Genomic DNA, 22462 nt, shown 5'->3' with positions numbered 1-22462 from the left:
TGAGGTGTCTAGTGTCTCTGTGTTCCGGTTTCCATGAAAGGACCCCTTTCCCCCGCTGCGGGGAAGAGTTAGTAATAGCAGATATACCCTCTTGCCCTGCACTGACCTTCTTTAGTGACCTTTATTCCAGTTATAGTCACTAATCATGGTTCTTGCTAAATCGAGAGACCATTATTAGGGACTGTTTCTTCATTTTTATGTCACTTCACTTACTAACATCTAAGAAAAATAATAAAATCTACCTGCAAACCATTCTTGATACTCTTAATGCCTTAGAGGAATGTGGGAAGAAAGCATGAAACAGAGGTTTTGTCTCCTTTTTTTGTACTTGCCAGCCCTTTCTTGGCCCTTTGCCAGAAAAGAGAATCCAGTTCCCTCCCACCCAGCATAAGTGCCGAGGTCCCAGATAATATGAACTATTGTATCATTTAAACACTGGACTCACCTCTATGGCAGACATATACATTCTAATTTTAATAGCTCTTTATATTATTTAAAAGTTTGTCACCATGAAACCTATTAATAAGTACATGGTGCTGCCTATGGAATAGAATTAACCTTAAATTTAAAATTTTAGTGATAGTCAAATTAAATATGATAGTGCATATTTAATGCTTGTATAGATTTTACTCTAAGTAAAATTATTTTTCTGGCTACAAAGAGTCTACTGTGCAATTCTAGGTATCAAATATATGTCACAGTTAAAAGTTTGTTTTTTAATATTTAAATATGAAGACTAATTGAATTTTTTACAGGAGGAAGTTTTTTAAATGATTAATTTTGCAGTTTTCAAAAATGGAAACATTGCCTAACAAAATTAAAACATGTTGTTAAAGATCATCGATACTTGGGTGATTAAATAAATTAGAGATTATAAAATCCTTACTGCTGAGGCTAACTGTAAATAGAAAGAAATAATAAAGCATGAAATGGATGCTTGCATGTTTTTTCAATATTTTTTAAATAAAAATCTCAGAATAGTAAGAGTACTTATAGAAGCATTGTCTTCTCCATATTAATATTGTGCCATATATGTTATAATTGGAATATAAGCAAGACAAGAAAAACGGCATTCAATATATGGAAAAATGAAATTTGATTAGTAGTATACTCAAAACCTATAGTAAGCAGTTTTATCAATAAGAAAGTTTTAAGGAAAATTACCAATGAGTCATTATAAAAATGTTTAGATAAATTGCATATTTATTTATTTATTTTTTGCATGGACTGGCACCAGGAATCAAACCCGGGTCTCCAGTATGGCAGGTGAGAACTCTGCCTGCTGAGCCACTGTGGCCCACCCTAGATAAATTACATTTTGAATTTGGGATATAACTATATTTTTCCCTCCCCAGTAGTAAAAATTCTCAAGGGCAAATCTAAATACTCATTTTAGGAATCCAACAAAGAAAAATCAGTTATTTATTTTTTTTAATCTTCAAAACATTTCATGTATTTTAACATTTCATATTCCATATGGTCATTTCTTTAAGACAAAGAAGTTTTTTCTTTTCCTTCTTTTTATAGCTTGCTACAGTATTTTCAGCAAATCACAGTAAAGTTCAATTAGTGAGAATAGAGGTCTTGATTTTTTTTAAGCTTAAAATGATGCTTATTCTTAATGAGATTTTTGTTATTGTTTTCAAATATATTGCTCAAAAGATTTAAGGCTTTTAAGTTAGGGTGTGCAAGATAAACTTTGTTTATTACTTGTCCCGTGGACTAGAATCCTCATCTGAAATAGATGCTTGAACGGTATCGGGGGTCCCTGGAGGAAAAGTGACAGTCGCACTAAATGGTGGCTTGGCCTGTGAGAGGTTTTGATGTACATAAATGAGGTTTAGACTGAAGGAGCCAAGATTTGAGGATTGCAGTCCCTGTTTTGAAGTGCTGACTTACTACTTCCCCCTGGTGTTACCTAGGACCCCTTACTGATAGCAGTAAGTTCTAGGAATATTTGTTTAATTTGTCGTCTTTATTTTATTATATTTCTCTCTTTCTCTCCCCCCCCACTCTCTCTCTATTAATTTTTGGTAGGTATTAATGAAAGATATTGCCACTCCCATACCAGCAGAAGAGGTGAAGAAGGTGGTCAGAAAATGTCTCGAGAAAGCTGCCTTGATCAATTACACCAGACTCACAGAATATGCCAAGATAGAAGGTCAGTGCAGCAAGCAGTTGCCAAAGTGGCAGTGAGAGCCAGCAATGCCCATTAACCGCATTTTCTGTAGAGTCCTTTCCTTTCCTGAACAAACCTGTACCGGGGCAAAGGGAAATGTCTCATTAAAATCTCAGCTGGTGAACTGAAGAGCTTTTTCCTATTCATTGCTTTAATATGCCTCCTGGGACTCTGCTTGAATGAAAGACCCAGGATTCGTGCTTAAGTTGTCCTTTGTTCTTATTTTGAGTTTTCAAGCAACCAAAAGGTGTTTTCATGGGTTGTATTTTTTGACATTACTCTAAGTATGTCTAACATTTAAACTATGGGCAGTGTATTCTTTCCTGATCAGTAATAGTGTAGGATTATGTAATTTTATTTTCTGTTCTCCAGTGTCACCCAAAGAAGAGGGAAACTTGTTGATTATTGTGAGGGCTGGAATAAACTGATAGAACTTCCGACAGCTTTTAATTGCTTGCAATATATTGATGCATTTGAAAGATTAGATCTCTTGAGAAAACTGTGCATTTTTCTCTTTCTTCAGGTTTTATTCATTAAGGATAACAATATTTAAGTTGCTCAGAAAATAAGTAGATTGAAATTTTTGGCAGAGCCACAAAATCAGCTTTTATCCAACAAGCCGTAGAATGATTTTAATTAAAAGTAATAGAAAAGTGTTCAGATGCTGTGTCCTCAATATCATAAAACAAGCTCATGTAATACATGTAGCATTAACTTAGGATAAAAGTTTGCCATTCATGTTGGATCATTTAAAATTAAACCATCAATGAGAAAAAAAAATTGTAACTTTAGCATAAAATTGTACTTGGTGGATTATAAACTATGAGTTAGTTGATATTGAGATAGTTCTATCCAAATTTGGACAATGAAAAAAGATTGATTATAATTGGCTATGATTATTATTCCTTTTTTTTTCCTACAAATCTGGTCAAGCTTTCTAACAAGCATGTGATAACCAACCTCCTGAGTGATTAACAAAAAAGCCATCTCATCACTATAGCAACGAATATTATATCACGAGAGTAACAACATGAAACCCCCTTAGTTACCAGTTTAACATCATTAATTATGATATCATGTTGTGTTCAAGCAAAAGCAATGAATATTAGATCATCTGGGGAAAGTGGATGATAAACAGCTTTGTTTTCATGTTTCAAAAACTCATTCAAATAATTTCCATGTTTTGGGAATATTAGATGTTTCGAACACAGATAGAAAGAACTGATAAAAAATAGACATACTAAAACCTTTCAAACCTGGCAACAAAAAAAAGTTCGTGGAAACAATAAACATGATACTGTTTTATACAAATGTTATAAGCCCTATCCACAAAAACTGTAAAAATTCTTTTGTTCTTAACTGTCTATTTTAGTTCATATTTTCAGTGATTATCTTCTTGAAAAATACTGAAAAGATATACAAGTATACTGCTTTGTAAAGCAATCTCTGTTATTTTCTAATCATAGAGTCCATTTTAATATGGATACATAAGGATCCTACTTTATTTTTGTACAGCCATGGGGCTCTTTTCATTCATTAGCTAGACAAGCCTGTTAACCAACCGGTGATCCAAAAGGTATAATCATTCCTCTGGTTCACATAAAAACAAGTCTTTGTTAGAGAAAAATCTATAGGAGAGCCAACTCTAATCTCCATTTCTGGAGTCACCGTCTTTTATCTCCAATCTAGAGTAGGAATATTCTGGAAAATCGTTCCTGAAATCCCAGTTAGTTATGACTGCTGAGCAGTCCCTTTTCAGAAAAACAAAATGATTTCTCATTAGCTGAGAAACAAAGTGCTATTGTTTTATGCCCAGGATGAGCCCAAGAAAAAAATTAACTTTAAGTTAGAAATAGGAAATGGCTACCTAGCTTGATTGGCTTTCTACATTGTATGAGTAACGTGGGTAGAGTTTTGTTTTCTCCTAAATCCTTTTTTCTTGTGTTTTAGGACCAGCAGAAAAGGAAACAGGTAATTAGTGTTTGTGCATGCTCATGCCGTAATTTCTAACGTGGTGGTGTGTTGTGTTGGTACCGATGAATAGCGCTCTCCTTTTCCAGGCTTCTATTAGCCAGAGAATTTTGACTGTGATATTGAAAATGCTTCCTTTTTTTGTAAATCAAAACTATGACTAATGCTTTGAGGGAAAAACATAGGCCATTTGCCCCTGTAAAAGTTCAGCAATATTTGTTTGATGTGCATTCAAAGCAAATAACCTGAGGCAATAGTAATATTATGCATTACGTTTTAAGCTTAGATACTAATCTTATTTGGAAACTCTTGCCAAATCAGAGCCCAGAAAAGACAACCATCTTCCTTTCTCATTCCTGAAAAATAACATAAGAGTAAAAAGCATAAATACTATCAAATAAAAAGTGAGCAGTTCTTACCTTTGAAAGTTGTTAATCAACAATGAGCAGAGGTTATGAAATCCCATTCCCAGAAAATTGCTGGGAAAGAGTTCTTTTTAGGGTCTCTGAATTTGAAAAGATTTCATTACTTTTTTCTTGTACCAGTTATCATAATTGTAATTAATTAAACTATATGTGCTGTTATCTATTTGTGCTACCTGTCTCCCCTCCATCCCCTTGCAGAGCTCTTACTGACTTGTTCACTATTGCATCCCAGGCACCCAGTCCTGTGCCTGCTGACACAAAGTAGATATTCCGGTACTGCAGAGAGGAGGAGCAAGTTGGTTGGTTTGTTGGTTAGTTAGTTCTGAAGACATAGGGCAAGAGACAAATGAAGATGCTTTCTAATCCTAGTTTTCTCATGTGAGTCAAATATTGTATGAAATTATATGGTAAATTTTGCCTGAGTTTTTTTTTTAACAGAAGTCTTCTGTTAAGAGTTCTATTTCTTTTCTTTTCTTTTCTTTTTTTCAAATCATTTTCCAGTATTTGGCAAGAAAATGTCAGGAACAAAGCGATCAAAGCCAGAAAAAGGGGAGAGATGATTGCTCAGTACACTGTAGAAAAATGTTTAGGAAATTTTCATATTTTCATATGAAAATTTTCATATTTAGGAAAAAATATGAAATTATTACCATACCCTCTTATGACAGCCTGATGTGATAGTAAATCCCATATACACTTTAGCAAACTTTAAAAGCCTCTTATGATGTTTTATCACTGTAACATTCCTGGTGTTTAATCCTAGTTTACAGACAAGAAGTCCAAGGTTATTAGTGGTATCCCCACTGTCATAGGATAGATGGTAAATAAATAAGTCAGCCAGCTGGGACAAGAGTCAGGTGTCCTGATCCCTAACCCACAGAGACTTTGCTTCTTCCCCTCTGAAATGTGAAGGGGTCAAACTGTGCTTTCATGTAGCACATGGATCAGTGTACTGTGTGGAGTTGTCCCATTCCCATTAGAGAAGGGGAGATGAGAGGAGTTGTCCAAGGTACCTCATTTCTGCTAGGCAGGAGCTTTCCCTTTACATGTATTTAACATCCATGCCACTGTTCAACACTAACGGTCAGCAATTAGAGGAAAAATGCTTTTATTAAAATGAAGTGCTGTATAGAAAGAGAAATCAGTGTCATCCCAGTGATTTAGGTAGATTGAACGGAAAGCTAATCTCAGTTGAAGTGTTTTGAAGTAACAGAAGATGGATTTTTAGGAAATGTAGTGGCAGTCCATTAGTTGCATTTAGTAACAAGTTACTTTTAAAAAGTTATGGAGCAAATGTTCTTGTGGATGCTTTTAAAATTGTATAAAATGAGAAGATCAATTGTATGTGTTAGACCTCAAATACTTAATAATAATTTTCAAATAGTAGTCTTGTTGTGCATTATCATTTTCCTTATTTTGTATGTTCCATCTGGGAAAGAGGAAAATTCTGCCTAACACTTGTCTAGATAATGTTGTCTGTTGACTTCTTACGCCCCCAAGGGTTTTTTTGAGGGATTTTGGTTTGGTTTGGTTTGGTTTTCACTTACACTGCTTCATTGGCTTCTTAAATAACTCTCCAAAATATGTATTTTATAGAAGAGGTAACTGGCACTTCAGAAAAAATTAGTAACTTGACAGATCATACTGTTGCCATGAAAATTCAGTGGAGCTAGGATCTGTTCCTATGTCTCTCAGATACCAGAGCACAAAGCACTTTCCACGGGCTGCCCTGTCTCCAGAACTGTCCAGTTCAAAATTACGGCATTTTAGGATAAACATCTCAGCCATATAACAAAGCCAATAGTTAATATTTACTGTCTACTTTTTCTAAAAATAATGATGGTGTAATAGTAATAGTAAATGCTTATGGACCAGACATGATTCTAAGCACAGTACACATATCAACTATTCATTCCTCACAACCCTTTTTAATAAATGCTATTTTATTACTTTTTCAGGAAACTGAAGTAGAAACATCGTGCACCTTGTCTCCGTTCACATAGCTAGTGAGTGGGAGACTAGAACCCACCACCTACCTACCAGTCCACCTTCTTACCTTCCTCTGGCTTTCTCCCTCCCTTTTGTGGGCAACCTTGAGTAGTAAAATTTGCATTCATTTCAAATGCACAGGATCAAACTCCACTGTACTTATTTATAGGCCATCCAATATGCTGCTGTCCATAGAAATACGATGCACACCACAAAAACAAGGCATAAGTTTAAGTTTTAATTTCCTTGTAGTTACATTAAAGAGGTAAAAAGGAATAGGTGGGTGGGCCACGGTGGCTCAGCAGGCAAGAATGCTCACCTGCCATGCCAGAGGACCCGGGTTCGTTTCCCGGTGCCTACCCATGTAAAAAAAAAAAAGGAATAGGTAAAGTTAGTTTTAATAATTTATTCTATTTTATTTAGTATATCTAAAACATTATCATTTCAACATGTAATTAATATTCAGAATTATTAAAGAAATATTTTACATTCTTTTCTCACACTATGCCATGGAAATCTGGTACGTATTTTGCACTCACAGCACATCCCAATTAAGACAACCACTTTCAAAATACTCAGTAACCACTAAGACCAGTGACTGCTGAGTGGGACAGCGCAGGGCGAGCAAAGGCTAAAATTAGACTCCAGAATCTGAATCCTCTTGTCTATTTTCCCTAACTGATCTCAGGATGTCAAGTATTGAAAGTAATTTAAAATGTGTAACCCACTTCCCTCCCCAGAATGTGTCTGCCCCTTCCCTGTTGTGTTTTTCTCCACTGCACTTATCATCATCTAACATGCAGTAACCTACTTATTTTTCTAGAATGTTAGTTCCGTGAGAGCAGGGCTTTTGTCTTTGATAACTGTTAAATCTCCAGTACCAAGAAAAGTGCCTGACAGATATCAAGTAATCAGCAGTGATTTATTGAATAAATGAAGACATTTATTGTACTGACACAGAGTTATTGGGCTATCAATAGCAGAGGGACCATCTATAAACTAGACTTAGGATGAGAGTGGAAACTGTTCCTTATGGCTTGCTGGTGACCTATGCCCTGATGCATAGATTTAGTATATAAGCTTATTGTAAATCTGCAAGTGTAAAGGTACCCTAAACAAAAGGTAGCATGGAATGAACAGGCAGTCTTTGTGCAATGACAATCTTTCTCAGCCCTCTGGTTGCCAGGTCCCCAGGTCTAACCCCAAGTGCTCTCATTTTCTATCTCAGTTGAACAGGCTAGAGATGGTTTCCCAGAGGGCCATGGTGCTTACTTTCTTTAAGAGGAAAAGTTGCTCTGTGGCACTCCTTACGTCATTAGGATGTGCTTACCATCTGGGTGGCATTTTAATTTAGCACTCCATTGTCAGAGTGTAGTAATAAATAATAAAATAAATAAAATCTGTTCTGCCTAAGAGTCTTAACAGTGACACAGAAATTGCGTATTTGAAAACTACACAGTTAATGAAAAGGGCTTTTGTTAGCAGTGAATAATTTTTTACCAGTATTCTAGGATAATATAACAATTTTCTATCATAAAAACTGTTTCCTTATAAATTTGTGTTAAATTTTTGAGCATATGTTACCGTGAATTGAGGTTTTTCTAAAATCTCAATATTTAGACCTTAAATTTTACATTCCCATAAGTACTGACACTTTACAGAAGGTAATTTATATATTAAAAGAAAGAGAATTCTCACACTAAAAAGAATCCAACAAGTAATTAGGGAATTTCCATCTGGCTTCTTTTGGGTTATATAGTTTGCATGATGGGACCTTGGCCTGAAAGTAAAACCCCTGTGACCAATTCTGCTTCTGAGTCACCTACTGTTTAGGGACACATCAATAGATACAATTTCTGGCTTGAAAACAAAGAAATGACTTACTGTCTTTTTCTTTAGAATACTTCAGAAAACTATATAAACCTGTTAAAGTTTTCAATCTGTAGGGAAATATGTAGACATATAATGAAAATTCATTGTCTGAACTATACTAATTTGTGTTTATCTGGATAGGGATGAAATATAAATTTATTTTGTATTATATATAAAGAAAAACTTTGAGTATTGAGTATTTTTAGATGGTTAGTGCACTGTTTAAATAACCTAAGAAGACAAATTTTTTTGATAGCCATAAATTACTTTGCTTATCTAATATATTATCTAATTATCTAATATATCTTATTATCTATATAATATATATATATATAAATTATCTAATATAATTGTCGAAATGTTAATTTTTAACTGTTTGTATCATTATGTTCTTATCAGTATATTGCATTGTGTATCATTAAGACACTTCTTGGCCACACAGTTAGCCTGATTGTATTAAATGTATACACAAGAAAGTATGCACAAGAAAGTATTTTTCCTTAAGTACCATGTAAGTAGTATAATTCACGTGGCCTTTTCCACATCTAATCTGGAATGAATGAGGATTTCCAGAATGTTTATTTGAGTCCAGTTTTCTCCCTTTACCTGGCTAGCCACATAAGAAAACAACCTCATAAGATATAATGTGTGTTCACGCTAGCTCATGACACTGTTGAAATTAATCCCTATGTACATCAAGAGATGTTTGGGGGCATAATAAACAGGGGTTGCAAAGATTATTGACTAGGAGGGACAAATGAAGGCATTATTTGCTCATGTCTGATGGGGCTTTCCATATGCTTTAACACTTTAAGTGTACCTTCATTTAGCTTAATAAAGAAAAGTCTGTTGTTCCATTGCACAGTAGGCCCTTGCATGCAGCAAACCAAGTGAACATTTGAATCACGCAACATTTCATGAAACAAATCAAGGGAAAAGTCAAATGAGGACACAAAAAGCACCCTGTACACAGGTAACATGATAGCAGTGCTTGAAACACTCAGACCCTCTACACTCACTACCCACAGCTATGCTGACCAATGGAAAGGACTGGGTCTCTGCCCACCATAGACGAATCACAGATATTAATGGGCATAGCTCTTTATTCTGTAAAATTGGTTCTGAATCTGCATTCCTTTAATATCCTCCATAATTTATCTGAGTTTAACTCTGGGAAAACATTTGTTACTATATTTAAATCAGTTGTTGACTGAGCACTGTTCTACTGCATTCTGCCTTTGGTTTTCCACCCCTTAAACTGGAATTAATCTCACCAGCACTGAATGATCTGTCAAGCTTCTGCTGAGATGTTCTGTGGCTGAAACAAGTAGCACATTTCCCTTAGTCTACAGTCTCTTTGTCAGTGAGTCACACTCACTCTCTCTCTCTCTATCTATCTATCTATTTATTTATGGAAACTTGATCTGATCTTGAACAATATTACCTCTTCAGTTCAGTTTATTGTAGGAACTTAATCTTAAATTGTAATGATTCCTATGTTAAGGTATTTGAAGCCAGTCACTTCCTTTCAACCTTGTAAGCAAGCCAGGCCTCAGCTGTTGAGCTCTTTACCTACAAACGTACCTACATCCACACCTAGCCATATCCTCAGTATCAAAGCATGAAGATTTCTTCCTCTTCAAGGCCTACTCTCCACCTGTGATATTGATCCCCATTCTGCCCACCTCTTCCTGGATAGATCTTGCTCCTTATGTATCATTTCTTTCTCCTGTGGCTTATACTTCATTCTCTTTTCTGATCCACCATGGTATCACCTTAAAAAATGTCTTCCCCTGAGCGGTATACCTCCTTCCAGCTGCCATCCAAAGAATAGTGAATAACCTCACCTTCACTTCACTTTTCAATCCATGGAGGTTTGGCTTCTAATCTCACTAATCTGTCTATTGTGGGTTTATAGTAGCCTCAGGTATGGTGCAGCGAGAGGAAAAGTAGAAGGAAGCTTTCTTATAGTCAGATACAAAATAAGCATAACCAAAATAATATTAAGATATATCAGCAATAATCAGAAGAAAATATTTAACAAATTTATAGTGCATAATTTTCTTAATTTTTAAACAGGACAGCAGAGAAAAATAAAGGAAAAGAATTTCAGAAAAAGCCCAGTATTTAAAAATTGAATTAAATATGCTTAACAAGTAATGTTTCATTGTCATAAGAAAAACTACCTCTATAGATAAGTGGACAAAAGACATGCACAAGCTGTTTACATTATGATACCAAGTGCATGGAAAACTGTTTAGCTTCACTTATAAAGATGTAAACTGGGACCATGCACCCAAAAAAAAAAAAAAAAGGATGCAAATTGATATTCTATAGGAGAGCTGCCTACTTTCTTCAATAAGTCATTATTATGAGAAAAAAGTGATGAGATTGGAGACTATTCTAGATTAACTGCGACTTTTGGGGCATATCAATAAATGCAATATTTGGTCTTTGGATGCTGGTTTGACAAACTTGTAATGAAAGAACTTGTGGTAGCAGTTGAGGATATGTGAATGTGAACTGGGCATTAGATGATTTGGGGGAGATTTTTATTTATTAAGTTGTAATGGTATTATAGTTATGACAAAAATATCCTTATTTTTTTAAAAATCATGCTGTGAAACCTACTTTAAAATGCTTTAGCCAGAACAATCAGATGAAGCAAGTATGGCAAAATATAGACAATGTCTGTTATATTCTCCTGTCTGCTTTCTGTATGCCTTAAACTGTCATACTCAAAAGAAAAAACTAAGGAAAATGATAAATTGGTGAAATATTTCAAAGAAAAGAGCTAACTGAGTGATTTTACTGATTGTAAAGTGATATTTCCAAAATCATTTAAATTTTAAATTTAACCTGTAGTCTAAGATTAACATATCATAATGATAGAGCAATGAATTAATCAAGCTAAAGGTAAAAAATATATAACTTCTAGAAAAGTCTACATGTTTCAATAAGTAAAATCTTTGTGAAAACCAAGGATTTATAGACTCAAGAGTAGGCCTTTTAAAAAGGCTGATAGGTTTTTGACAAATGCATAATTTCATATATCTGCAATTACAGTTTCATACAAAATAGTTTTACTGCCCTAAAAATCCCTTGTGCTCCACCTATTCTTCCCTCTCTTCCTACCCCCCATACTCTACACCTCCACACTGAACCTCTGACAACCACTGATTTTTTTACTGCTTCTATACTTTTGCTTCTTTTTTTTTTTTCCAGAATGCCATATAGTTGGAATCAAACAGTATGTAGCCTTGTCAGATTGGCCTCTTCCAAGGAGAGGAAACTGTGTAAATTCTGCTCTTGCTTTTCCCTTGGAACAATCAATTCCTTACCTTTTGCCATTGGAACTGACAGTAGTAGTCCAGGGCACTAGTATTGGGATTATATGAGAACAGGTCCCAGCTCTGCTGCAATAAATTAAAAACAGGAATGGACTCAGCCATCTTCAGTCAGTCACTCTTTCACCCCTCTGTATGCAAAACCAAACCTAGTGGAATACAACCCAAAAAGGCTATTGTCCCAGTGCTGCTACATTGAAACCAATAGATGAAAGGTCAATTCCTCTCCAGAGGAGTTGCGTAACAGACTGGTAGCCAAAGGAAATTGAGAGTTTGGGTTTGTGTTGCCTGGGGCTCTCAGTGCTAAAGCTGAGGTCCTGTCTCATCAGACTCCCTGCAAGGTACACAAACAAGAGCCTGCCCATCATTCCTTTCTCAATATTCAGTTCCAACCAAGATAACTGATACCTCCCAAAGATTACAAACTTGCAAGCCAAGGTAACTAGGCATCCAGACAGTTTCACCCCTGTGCTGGTTTGAAAGGATGTATGGACCCTAGAAAAGCCATGTTTCAATCAAAATTCCATTTCATAAAATGGCAGAATAATCCCTATTCAATACTATATGTTTGAAACTATAATCAGATCATCTCCCTGGAGATGCGATTTAATCAAGAGTGGTTGTTAAGCTGGATTAGGTGACGACATGTCTCCACCCATTTGGGTGGGTCTCGAGAAGTTTCTGGAGTCCTATAAAAGAGGAAACATTTTAGAGAATGAAGAAGATTCTGAGAGAGCAGAGAACAATGCAGCCATGAGAAGCAGAGTCCACCAGCCAGTGACGTTTGGAAATGAAGAAGGAAAATGCCTCCCAGGGAGCTTCATGAAACAGGAAGCTAGGAGAGAAGCTAGCAGATGATGCCGTGTTCACCACGTGGCCCTCCAGATGAGAGAGGAACTGTGACCATGTTGACCAAGTGCCTTTCCAGATGAGAGAGAAACTCTGATTGTGATCGCCATGTGCCTTCTCACTAGAGAGAAACCCTGAACTTCATTGGCCTTCTTGAACCAAGGTATCTTTACCTGGATGCCTTTGATTGGACATTTCTATAGACTTGTTGTAATTGGGACATTTTCTTGGCCTTAGAACTGTGAACTAGCAACTTATTAAATTCCCCTTTTTGAAAGCCATTCTGTTTCTGATATATTGCATTCCAGCAGCTAGCAAACTAGAACAACCCTTATAAAAGACAACAAATGAAACAGTAGACGCCGTCTTAAACCAATGGAGCAAAAATTTAAATTGAGCATAATAAATTTCTCAAGGAGATATAGGAAGATACTGATTATTACTAAGGATGTGGTGCAGGAACAAAAGCCATAAAAACCAAATAGAAATATTGGGTTTGAATATAATTTGTTTGGTAAGCTACATTAGATAGGATCCAGGAAGAATATAGGTGAAGAAATTTTCAGAGACATAGGCATCAGAATAAGGGCAGCAGAGAAAGAGAAATAAGTAGACAATACAAAAGGAAAAGCTAAGTGATAGGGAGACTAGAAATAGAATTGAATAAAAATAAAGTGTGATAGACTTCTATCAGACTGATTAAGAAAAAATGTGAATAGAGTATGAAGGAAAAAACTAGAAACATAACATAGGAAACGACGGAAGAGTGTCATCAACAAGTATAAATAAAATTGGAAACCAAGTTAAAATCGATACATCTAGAAAAAACTTCAATACAAATGGAAAAATCATGTGTGAGCAAAATGAAAGCACAAAACATGAACATTGAATTAGGCAATAAGCTTTAAAAAAAAATTGAAATAGTTATCAGAGACCCAGTTGACTTTGCAGGTGAGCACTATCAAGTTTTGTTTGTTTGTTTGTTTTAGCTTTTTTTAGGTTTACAGAAAAATCAGACTTAAAATATAAATTTCCCAGGGGAAAAGAAGTGTAATTAATAAGGTATCAGTAGCCAAGAGATCAAATAGAGCCGAGAGGTTATTCTGGGGGTTGCTTTTGCGCAAGCTTCACTTAGACCTTGCTACCTATTGTAACCTGCCAACCCCCAACCAGGACCATTCCAGCCAATTCTGAAGAACACCTAGGACAATATATAAGATTCTACAAGGCTTCCATGCACTAGAGTAACTTTCCAGAAACCTACAACCTCCACATCTGGGTCCCTGGTCCAGATAAGTCCTGAAACAGTCCAGCCTCTCCAGAACATCAGATAGTTCCATCTCCATACCCCAAATTAATGACAGACCCTTCCAGTATCAAAAATTTAGAATTGCCATAGCCCAAACAACCCTAAAGAAAGATCAAAGGTGATGGTGGAGTTACATAGAAACAAATGAATATGAATGCTGAATCGTTAAATTGATATCTCTTTTAGTCTCCAGTATCTTAGAGCAGCTAGAAGTCAAAACCTAAAATTGTGGAAGTGTAACTCATATCAAACTCTGAAATATGTTCTACAACTAATTGTGGTGCTGTGCTTTGAAATTTATAGCTTTTTTGTATATATGTTGTTTTTCACCAAAAAACAAGGGGAAAAAGTCGATTGTGGTGATAAAAAATATATAAGCCCTCTAGTCTCCTATATTCTGGAGCAGCTAGAAGGGAAAATATGAGAGGATCGTACGGTAGTCCATGACAAACTCTGTGATCTGTCCTATAACCACCTGTTGAAAAGTTCTTTGAAAACTATTGCTTTTTTATTTCTTTGCTTTGTATATATGTTATACAATACCATAAAAAAGTTAAAAATATATATATAGATTTCCCATATACCCAACTATATGTAACACCTTACATTAGTGTTGTATATTTGTTACAATTGATGACAGCACATTTTTATAATTGTACAATTAATTATAGCCCATGGTTTAACTTAGGCTTCACTCCTTGTATTGTACATTACTCTGGGATGGCTTTTTCTGTGCAGGGTCCCTTATCATTCCATATAAATTTGAAAATTGGCCTTTCCATTTTTATTGGGATTATGTTGACTGTGTAAATTGCTTTGAGCATAACTGATCTCTTAATATTTAGCTTTCTATCCCATGAACGTAGGATATCCTTCCATTTATTTAGGTCTTCTTTGATTTCTTTTAGCAATGTTTTTTAGTTCTCTGTGTATAAGTCCTTTACATCCTTGGTTAGATTTATTCCTAGATATTTTATTCTTTCAGTTATTGTAAATGGAATTTTTTTCTTCATCCTTTTCAGATTATTCATTGCTAATTTATAGAAACATTACTAATTTTGCCTGTCAAGTTTATACCCCACCATTTTGCTGAATTTATTAGTTCTAGGAGCTTTGTTATGGATGTTTTTTAAGATTTTCTATATATAGGATTGTGTTATCTATAAGGAAAGTTTTACTTCTTCATATTTGGATGTGTTTTATTTCTTTTTCTTGCCTTAGGCTCTAGAAAGAACTTCCAGTACAAAGGTGACTAACCATGGTGACAGTGGGCATCTTTGTCTTGTTCCTGATCTTAGAGGGGAAAGCTTTCAGTCTTTCACTATTGAGGATATCTATAGCTGTAGGTTTTTCATATATGACCTTTACCATGATGAGGCTGTTTCCTTCTTTTCCTCTTTTTCTGAGTGTTTTAATCAAGGAATTGTGCTGAATTTTTTTCAGATGCCAAATTAATCTGTAAATTCAATGCAATGTCCATCAAAATTCCATTTTTTTAAGAATTCAATAAATTTAACTTAAAATTTAAATGGTAGGATACAGAATACTGAATAACTAAGTCAATAAAAAAAGTCTCTAGAAAGATTGGAGACCTTAATGCAATGAAGAAAATGTCTGTGTGACGTAGAGAGAGTATACTTGGACAAAATTTAAAAGCACAAGGCATGAGGCAAAAATTTCATAACAATAGAAATAAGAATTTGTAGTTGATGAAGCACAATGTCAACCAAGTTAGCAGATAGATTCATGGGAGATGATATTTTTAATGTTTAAAATAAATCAAAATTAATGTCAAAGAACTTGTACAGATTTATAGCAACAATAGGACCCTCAGTAGAAAAATGGGCAAGGGATATGAACATATTAACAAACATATGAAAACATGCTCAAACGTAACAGTATTGATAGAGAAATGAAAATTTAAACAATGAAGAGAAATCACTTTTCATCCACAAGATTGGAAAATGTCAAGTGTTGGTGGGATATAGGTGGCCTCATGTGCTTCTCGTCGTAATACTACTTATTGTTGGTCCTAAGAATATATAGCCAGAAGTTAAGCTCCAGGGTCACAGGGTGTACTATATACTTATTGTGACTAAATAAGATTGCTCTTCAGAAGCGATGCAAGTGTCTCTATTACTACGAATATGTAAAAATACATACCTCTAAACAAGGCTATGTCTTATCCAGAACGCAATGAAAGAAACACATGAAATACATTAAATGATTGCCTCCTGAAGAGTGGGCAAGTAAAAGAGAGGGGACAGGCATGAACAAAATAATAATAGTATGCTTACCTGAGGAATATGATTAACCCAGTTCTCTGCATTTGAATTCTTAGACACACAACTTATTTTTCAGTCTTACAGAGCCATTCTGCCTTTGGCACAATTGATCATTCCTTCTGTGAAATGCTCTACTTCCTCAGATTCTATTGCACCTCATTTACCTAGTTTTCTTTCCCATTTCTTTGACTATCTTTTTCAGTCTCTTCTGCTGACTCCTCTTTGACTCTGTACAGTCTCTGAGTGATTTCACCCACGTCATCATTTTAACGCTGACCTCTATCTTTATAATTGGCTCAGTCCTACGTCTTAGCCATCAGACTCATGTCTAGTTTCTTACTGATTTCCATCTGGACATCTCATGTACAGACACTTCAAAGCAGTATGACCCAATAAGAAATCATCTCCCTCCTTCCCATAACCATCTACCCTTTTCCAGTTTTAGAAATCTCCAAAGCATTGTAGACTCCTCTTTCACCCTCCTCCACAACCAGTCAACCATACAAACCTGCCCGTGTACTGACACTTGTCTTATTTTTTTAAATTTGTCGTCTCCTCCCCTTTCCTACTGCTATTGTTGTTCATCATCTCTTGTCTGAACTGTATCAGTAGCTTTCTAACTGCTCTCCCTATCTCCATTCTTATCAACTCCTAATCCACCCAACACACCAGAGTGCTATCTAAAATACTATTTAGTTCAAGACTAATTCTGAAAACACCCCAGTGACTCTCTGCCTTCCACACGAGGTAAGTCCAGACTCTTTCCACTTATCCTCCCATCCTTATCTCTTAGAAAGTCCTCAGATTGATGTTTCACCAGTACCAAACTGCTTGTTGTTCTCTACCAACTTCATCCTATTCCTGCTACCTGGATTTCTCCCCAGTTGCTGATGTCTCCTCATTTTAGACTTAATTCAGTGTCACCACTTCCAGGTGACACTTCCATACCTAGATAGTACTGCCTTACAGCCATCAGTTATTTTCTGTGTCCTGAATGTTGATAGCTTATTGAGGTAATCACTACATCTTACTCTTCTTTTTAACCCTGATGAATTGTTTGTAGACTTACACCTGGCTGTCATCCCTACATATTTGTTAAATGAATGAAAATATAAGTCCTTTTAACAATCAGTGTTTATGAAATACCTAAAAGAGTGATATCATTTAATTTTTCATGGCATATGTTCTCTCACAAAATAAATTTTAACATTTCATCTAAATTTATACCACAATAAATTTAGTATTTTATCTGTTTTAACTTTCTCCAACTGATTTTTTTAATGTTTTTTCTTGTGAAATATAACATATGTACAAAAAAAAAGCAATAATTTTCAAAATACATTTTAACAAGTAGTTACAGAACAGATTTCAAGTTTGGCATGGATTACCATTCCAAATTTTCAGGTTTTTCCTTCTAGCTGCTCCAAAGCACTGGAAGCAAAAGAAATATCATTATAGTGATTCAGCAGTCATGCTAGTTTCTTAAATCCTATCTTTTTTGTTATACCTCCTCTTTCTCTTTGATCCTACTCCCAATCTATAAAGGTCTTTGGGCTATGCCCATTCTTTTTCATGTTGATATTTGGTGTCAGCATTATAGAATAGGGAGATGGAATTATTTGATATTCTTAGAGAGGCTGATCCCTCTGGGATTCAGAACTCATTTGGCCTAGGAATCCTCTGGAGGTTATAGGTTTCAGGAAAGAAAACTTAGTACATGAAACTTTTGTAGAGTTTCAGTTAGAGCCCAGGTATTCTCTTCCTAGGTTATTTTTCCAAGTTTGTTTAATTTGAGTTGAACTAGAATTGTTTTAATTTCCTTAGAAAAATAGCATGTTCCATTTTAGTTACTTCATTGTCTACCTACAAATGTAGCCAACCATTTATGCATGAGAACTGCTTCTCCGACATTGAAGTGATGCCATGAAAGTTCCATGCATCATCATCTTGATTCATAAAGAACACTTCAAAAGAAAGAAAATGATTCATAAAATAACATGGGGCAACTAGACAGGATAATGCATCAGGAATACTTAATTGAATATATCCCAGAGTCCTCGGGATCTTGAAAAAATGATCCTATGATATTCGAGAATCTCTCTGATGACTATTTGTCTTCCAGACAAATTTTTCATATGTGGTGATGTAGAGAGAACATAAGCATCTCCTGAGAAAGCAAAACATTTGTATAATGTCTCCTTTGGAGTGCCCCTTACTGGAGAGTATTCCCTGAGCCATGATCTGTAACATTCTGAATAGCTCTTGCTATAATCTTATCTCCTTGCTCTCAAGATGAATGGAAATCTCATTTCAAGTGTTCAACACCTGTTCCCTAAAAGGTCTCAAAAAAGATGTCAGTGTGCTCAGTTCACTTGACACTGTATTTTGTTTCTATTTTTTTTTTTTTTTTTTTTACTTTCATATGGAATGTGATTCACAGATAACTTCAGTCTGGAAATAACAAGCTTTCTTCCTTTCATGGGGAATTTTGTAGAATCTGTCATTCTTTAAAGTCAGTTTGATAGCAACTGATTGGTGACCCCCTCATTTATTTACTAACATGTGTCAACAGATAAACCAAGTGACATATAGCAGTGTGTCTCCTGCATCACCTTGTTAATCCAGGCAGTTTAGATGTATTAAAAAGTCTTTCCCCATAGGACAAAATCAGAGTAATTCAAGCTGACAGATTCCTATGTCTTTATTTCTCAACAGGGTTTGTAAGTACTCAAAGCCTTCACAGATGAAATAGTTTTGGAAATTAAGGAAGGTGCATTGCTTGTAAGCCATAGATAAGTGGCCACATAGCTTCAAGCACTAAACTAGAACGCCTGATTGAAGATTTGTAATGCCAGATGTTTTTTATTTTAAAGGAGAAACTTATAAATACACATTCAGAGTGGCTGGTAGACCCAGGACATTAAAGCTTTAGAAAGATTCAAGATGGCACTAAGCCCATCCCTACTTTCTACCCCTGGGCTTTATAGTTGTCCGACTAGGAGACTCCCTCCGTATCTTTGCATCAATGTGTCATCACTTCTAGTCCATGACTTGGATGCTTTAGCAGGTTTTGATTATGTGCCAAATCAAACATAAGCTACATGCACACATAAAAATCTTTTGGCTATTTTTTTTTCTTTATGACCCAAAGCTGCAAATCTTTTCAAACACTGTTTCATATTGTAGTCACTGTTTCTAAGAAACTTCTATTTATCCCTCAGCTTGCCACCCAACAAGCCTCTAGAATCCCTTTCACTTTTCCCGTTACTCATTCCTGAGCAGACTGTCTTGACTCCATTGGCTCATTGGACACTGCCTTTCCTGTATCCCCCATTGTTGATGGGCAGATTTTCTCCTTGAGAATGGGAAAAGTTAAAATGACAAGGGAGGATATGAATGTGTAGGCATAGTGCCTCCTTTTCTGCATGAATATTTGGAAAGGCTATTTTAGTTAATAGTAACTAGGAGACAAAAAGGAATAGGCATGAAATTGAAGACACTGAAGACCTTAATATAATTGAGTATTGGCATGGTAGTTACTATTATTGAAATTATTCTGATGGTTCTGAATCTAAATTATACTGAGGAAAATATTTGAATAGGATGTATACATAAAGAACAACAAAAACAGAAAGAGGAATATTCACCAGTTTCAGCTATTGAATATGTATGCACATGCGCACCCATATATACATGGCCTGGCTTAATACCAGTCTTTAGGAAAACTCCTATTATACTGTTAACTGGAAGAATTACCAGTGGCAAAATGTATGCTGTCCTTAGAATCCAACAACGTAGTTCTACAAAGAGTTACCCAGAACAAACTAAGTATACATTATAGAAAACTTCTTCTTCAAGCCTTCATAGTCTTTGCAACCAGCAGCACTGTGGAGATAATTTCTTCCTGCTAAGACATCAGTTTTCCATTTCACTAACTTGGGAAGATCCAGGGTCTCAAGACTTAAAAGAACAACTTTAATAAGACTCAAATTAGAGTAAGTGTTTCTCAGCTATTATAAGTCACATAACTATAAAAGCCTGTGACAAATGTTAAAACAAATATTAAAATTTGTGTGGCTCCTGGTAATTTTTCTTTGCAATTCCATCCCAATCATCTCTTATTTTAAGAAGAAAACATGCCTCCATATTCCTCCCATAGAGAATCTCACAGACATGGCCATTTATCTCACTTATATATTTGACATTTTTGACACACCACTTAGAGGTCACCACTTACTGTTGGTTTATGGAGATTGTTCAGTTTATATCCAATCCAGTGGCCAATTCTTCTTTGTTGCACAGCTGGTCATTGGCTTAAAAATGAATTTGTTGATGTAAAAGATAATCCAGGAAAAGTAGCTAATGTGACTGTGACCACAGGACAATTATTCCAAAGCACTATATCATTAGCATGATTAATTCCAAGGAGGTATTAACTGGAACTGTTGCTTTAAATGACAGGGTCATTAAAGGAGTTAGTCCCAAAGGGAGTCAGGGAACTAAAAGGCCACAGACCTATTGTTTTCTAACAGCAGTGCCATTAGTATTCTTAGGGATTCTAAACAATTGTAGTGAGGCTATGTCATCCTACATTATTTTCATTCACATACAGAATTGTCCAAATATGTATACTATCCTCTATGGGATAACATTACCAAAATGTAAAATATGTTCAAATTCTGTAGAAAAATTCACATCACAGATGCAATTTATATAAAGATATAGCTTCATTTCAGGTAAAGGAGGAAATAATCAAAGTTTACACAGGTCACATTTGTTGTCAACTCTGTTTGTCATACACTGGAAATTCTCAGAGTCCGTTTCCCAGCTTGGTGGTGTCACCATCTCCTTGAAACTTGTTAGAAATGCAGATTCTTGGGCCCTGCCGTAGACCTGTTGAATCAGAATCTCTAAGAATGATGCCAAGCAATCTGTGTTTTAACAAGTCTTCCAGGTGATTTTGGTGCATCTGAAGTTCTCCACTCCATTCATCAATGAAAGAAATTTTATTTGAGCATTCATGGAACTATTGTATCATTTAGGTTGCAGTTAGATTATAAACCTGGAGATAGTCAATGATGCATCATTCTCCTGCATTAGTTGACAGTGCCAAGTCTTGGGGATTTCACAGATATTAGGGGGCAAGTATAAGCCAGGTTGACATTATAGGACTTGGGATTGTGGGGTTGAATTTTAGAAACCAATCGCTTTTTTAAAAAATATTATTTAAAAAGTTTTAATGTTGATCAACCACCTCAATCTTGTCAAAAGGAACAAAATGTACCAAAAAGCAAGATATAGGGTAGTGTGATGGTGGCTCAGTGGCAGAATTCTCACCTGTCATGCTGGAGACCCTGGTTTGATTCCCAGTGCCTGCCCATGCAATAGAAAAAAAAAAGTTAAAGAAAAGCAAGATATATTTTCATATAGAGAATAGCTCTACAAGTTTTCAACTGAGTATAAAAGATAGCCATTGTAATACTGAAATATAATTATTTTATTGTGAAAAATAACGGTATACAAAAAAGCAATAAATTTCAAAGCACACTACAACAATTAGAACAGATTTAATCTGTTATAGAACAGATTTCAGAGTTTGGTACAGGTTATAGCTCCACAATTTTGAGTTTTCCCTTGTGGCTGCTCCAAGATATGGGAGACTAAAAGAAATATCAATATAATGAATCAGGCATCATATCATTTGTTAGATCCTATCTTCTCTTTTATAACTCCACCTTCACCTTTGATCTTTTTTTAATTATTTATTTTTTATTGATATATGTTAAATATTCACCTACCATGTAATCATCCATAGTGTACTACCAGTGGTTCACAATATCATCATATAGCTATGCATTTATCATCACAATTGACTTTTTTTCTTTTTTTGTGAAAAATAACATTTATACAAAAAAGCAATAAATTTCAAAGCACATTGCAACAATTAGTTGTAGAACAGATTTCAGAGTTTGGTATGCTTATAATTCCACAATTTTAGTTTTTACTTCTAGCTGGTCTAAGGTACTGGAAACTAAAAGAAATATCAATGTAATGATTCATCAATCATACTCATTTGTTAAACCCTACCTTCTCTGTATAACTCCACCATCACCTTTGATCTATCTCCCAATCTTCAGGGGTATTTGGGCTATGCCCATTCTAACTTCTTCATGTTGGAAGGGGCTGTCGATAATATGAGATAGGGGGATAGAACCAGTTGATGTTCTGGAGAGGCT

At 35.3% G+C, this 22462-nt stretch overlaps 1 protein-coding gene across 15 annotated transcripts in view; it reads left to right on the top strand.

The window, feature by feature from the left end:
* Positions 1-22462, top strand: part of CADPS2 (calcium dependent secretion activator 2) — a 617203-nt gene that overhangs the window by 498488 nt on the left and 96253 nt on the right. For 12 of the 15 annotated variants that reach the window (XM_077120033.1, XM_077119365.1, XM_077119348.1 and 9 more), the window contains 2 exons: positions 2038-2161; positions 4130-4150. In XM_077120033.1, the coding sequence (XP_076976148.1) occupies positions 2038-2161; positions 4130-4150 (145 nt within the window). The remainder of the gene's footprint in view (positions 1-2037; positions 2162-4129; positions 4151-22462) is intronic. The other 3 variants (XM_077119402.1, XM_077119528.1, XM_077119500.1) reach the window with 1 other exon arrangement.

Source organism: Tamandua tetradactyla, chromosome 1, assembly GCF_023851605.1.
Source record: "Tamandua tetradactyla isolate mTamTet1 chromosome 1, mTamTet1.pri, whole genome shotgun sequence".
Classification (NCBI taxonomy): Eukaryota; Metazoa; Chordata; class Mammalia; order Pilosa; family Myrmecophagidae; genus Tamandua; species Tamandua tetradactyla.
This window is presented reverse-complemented; position numbering and strand designations above follow the sequence as displayed.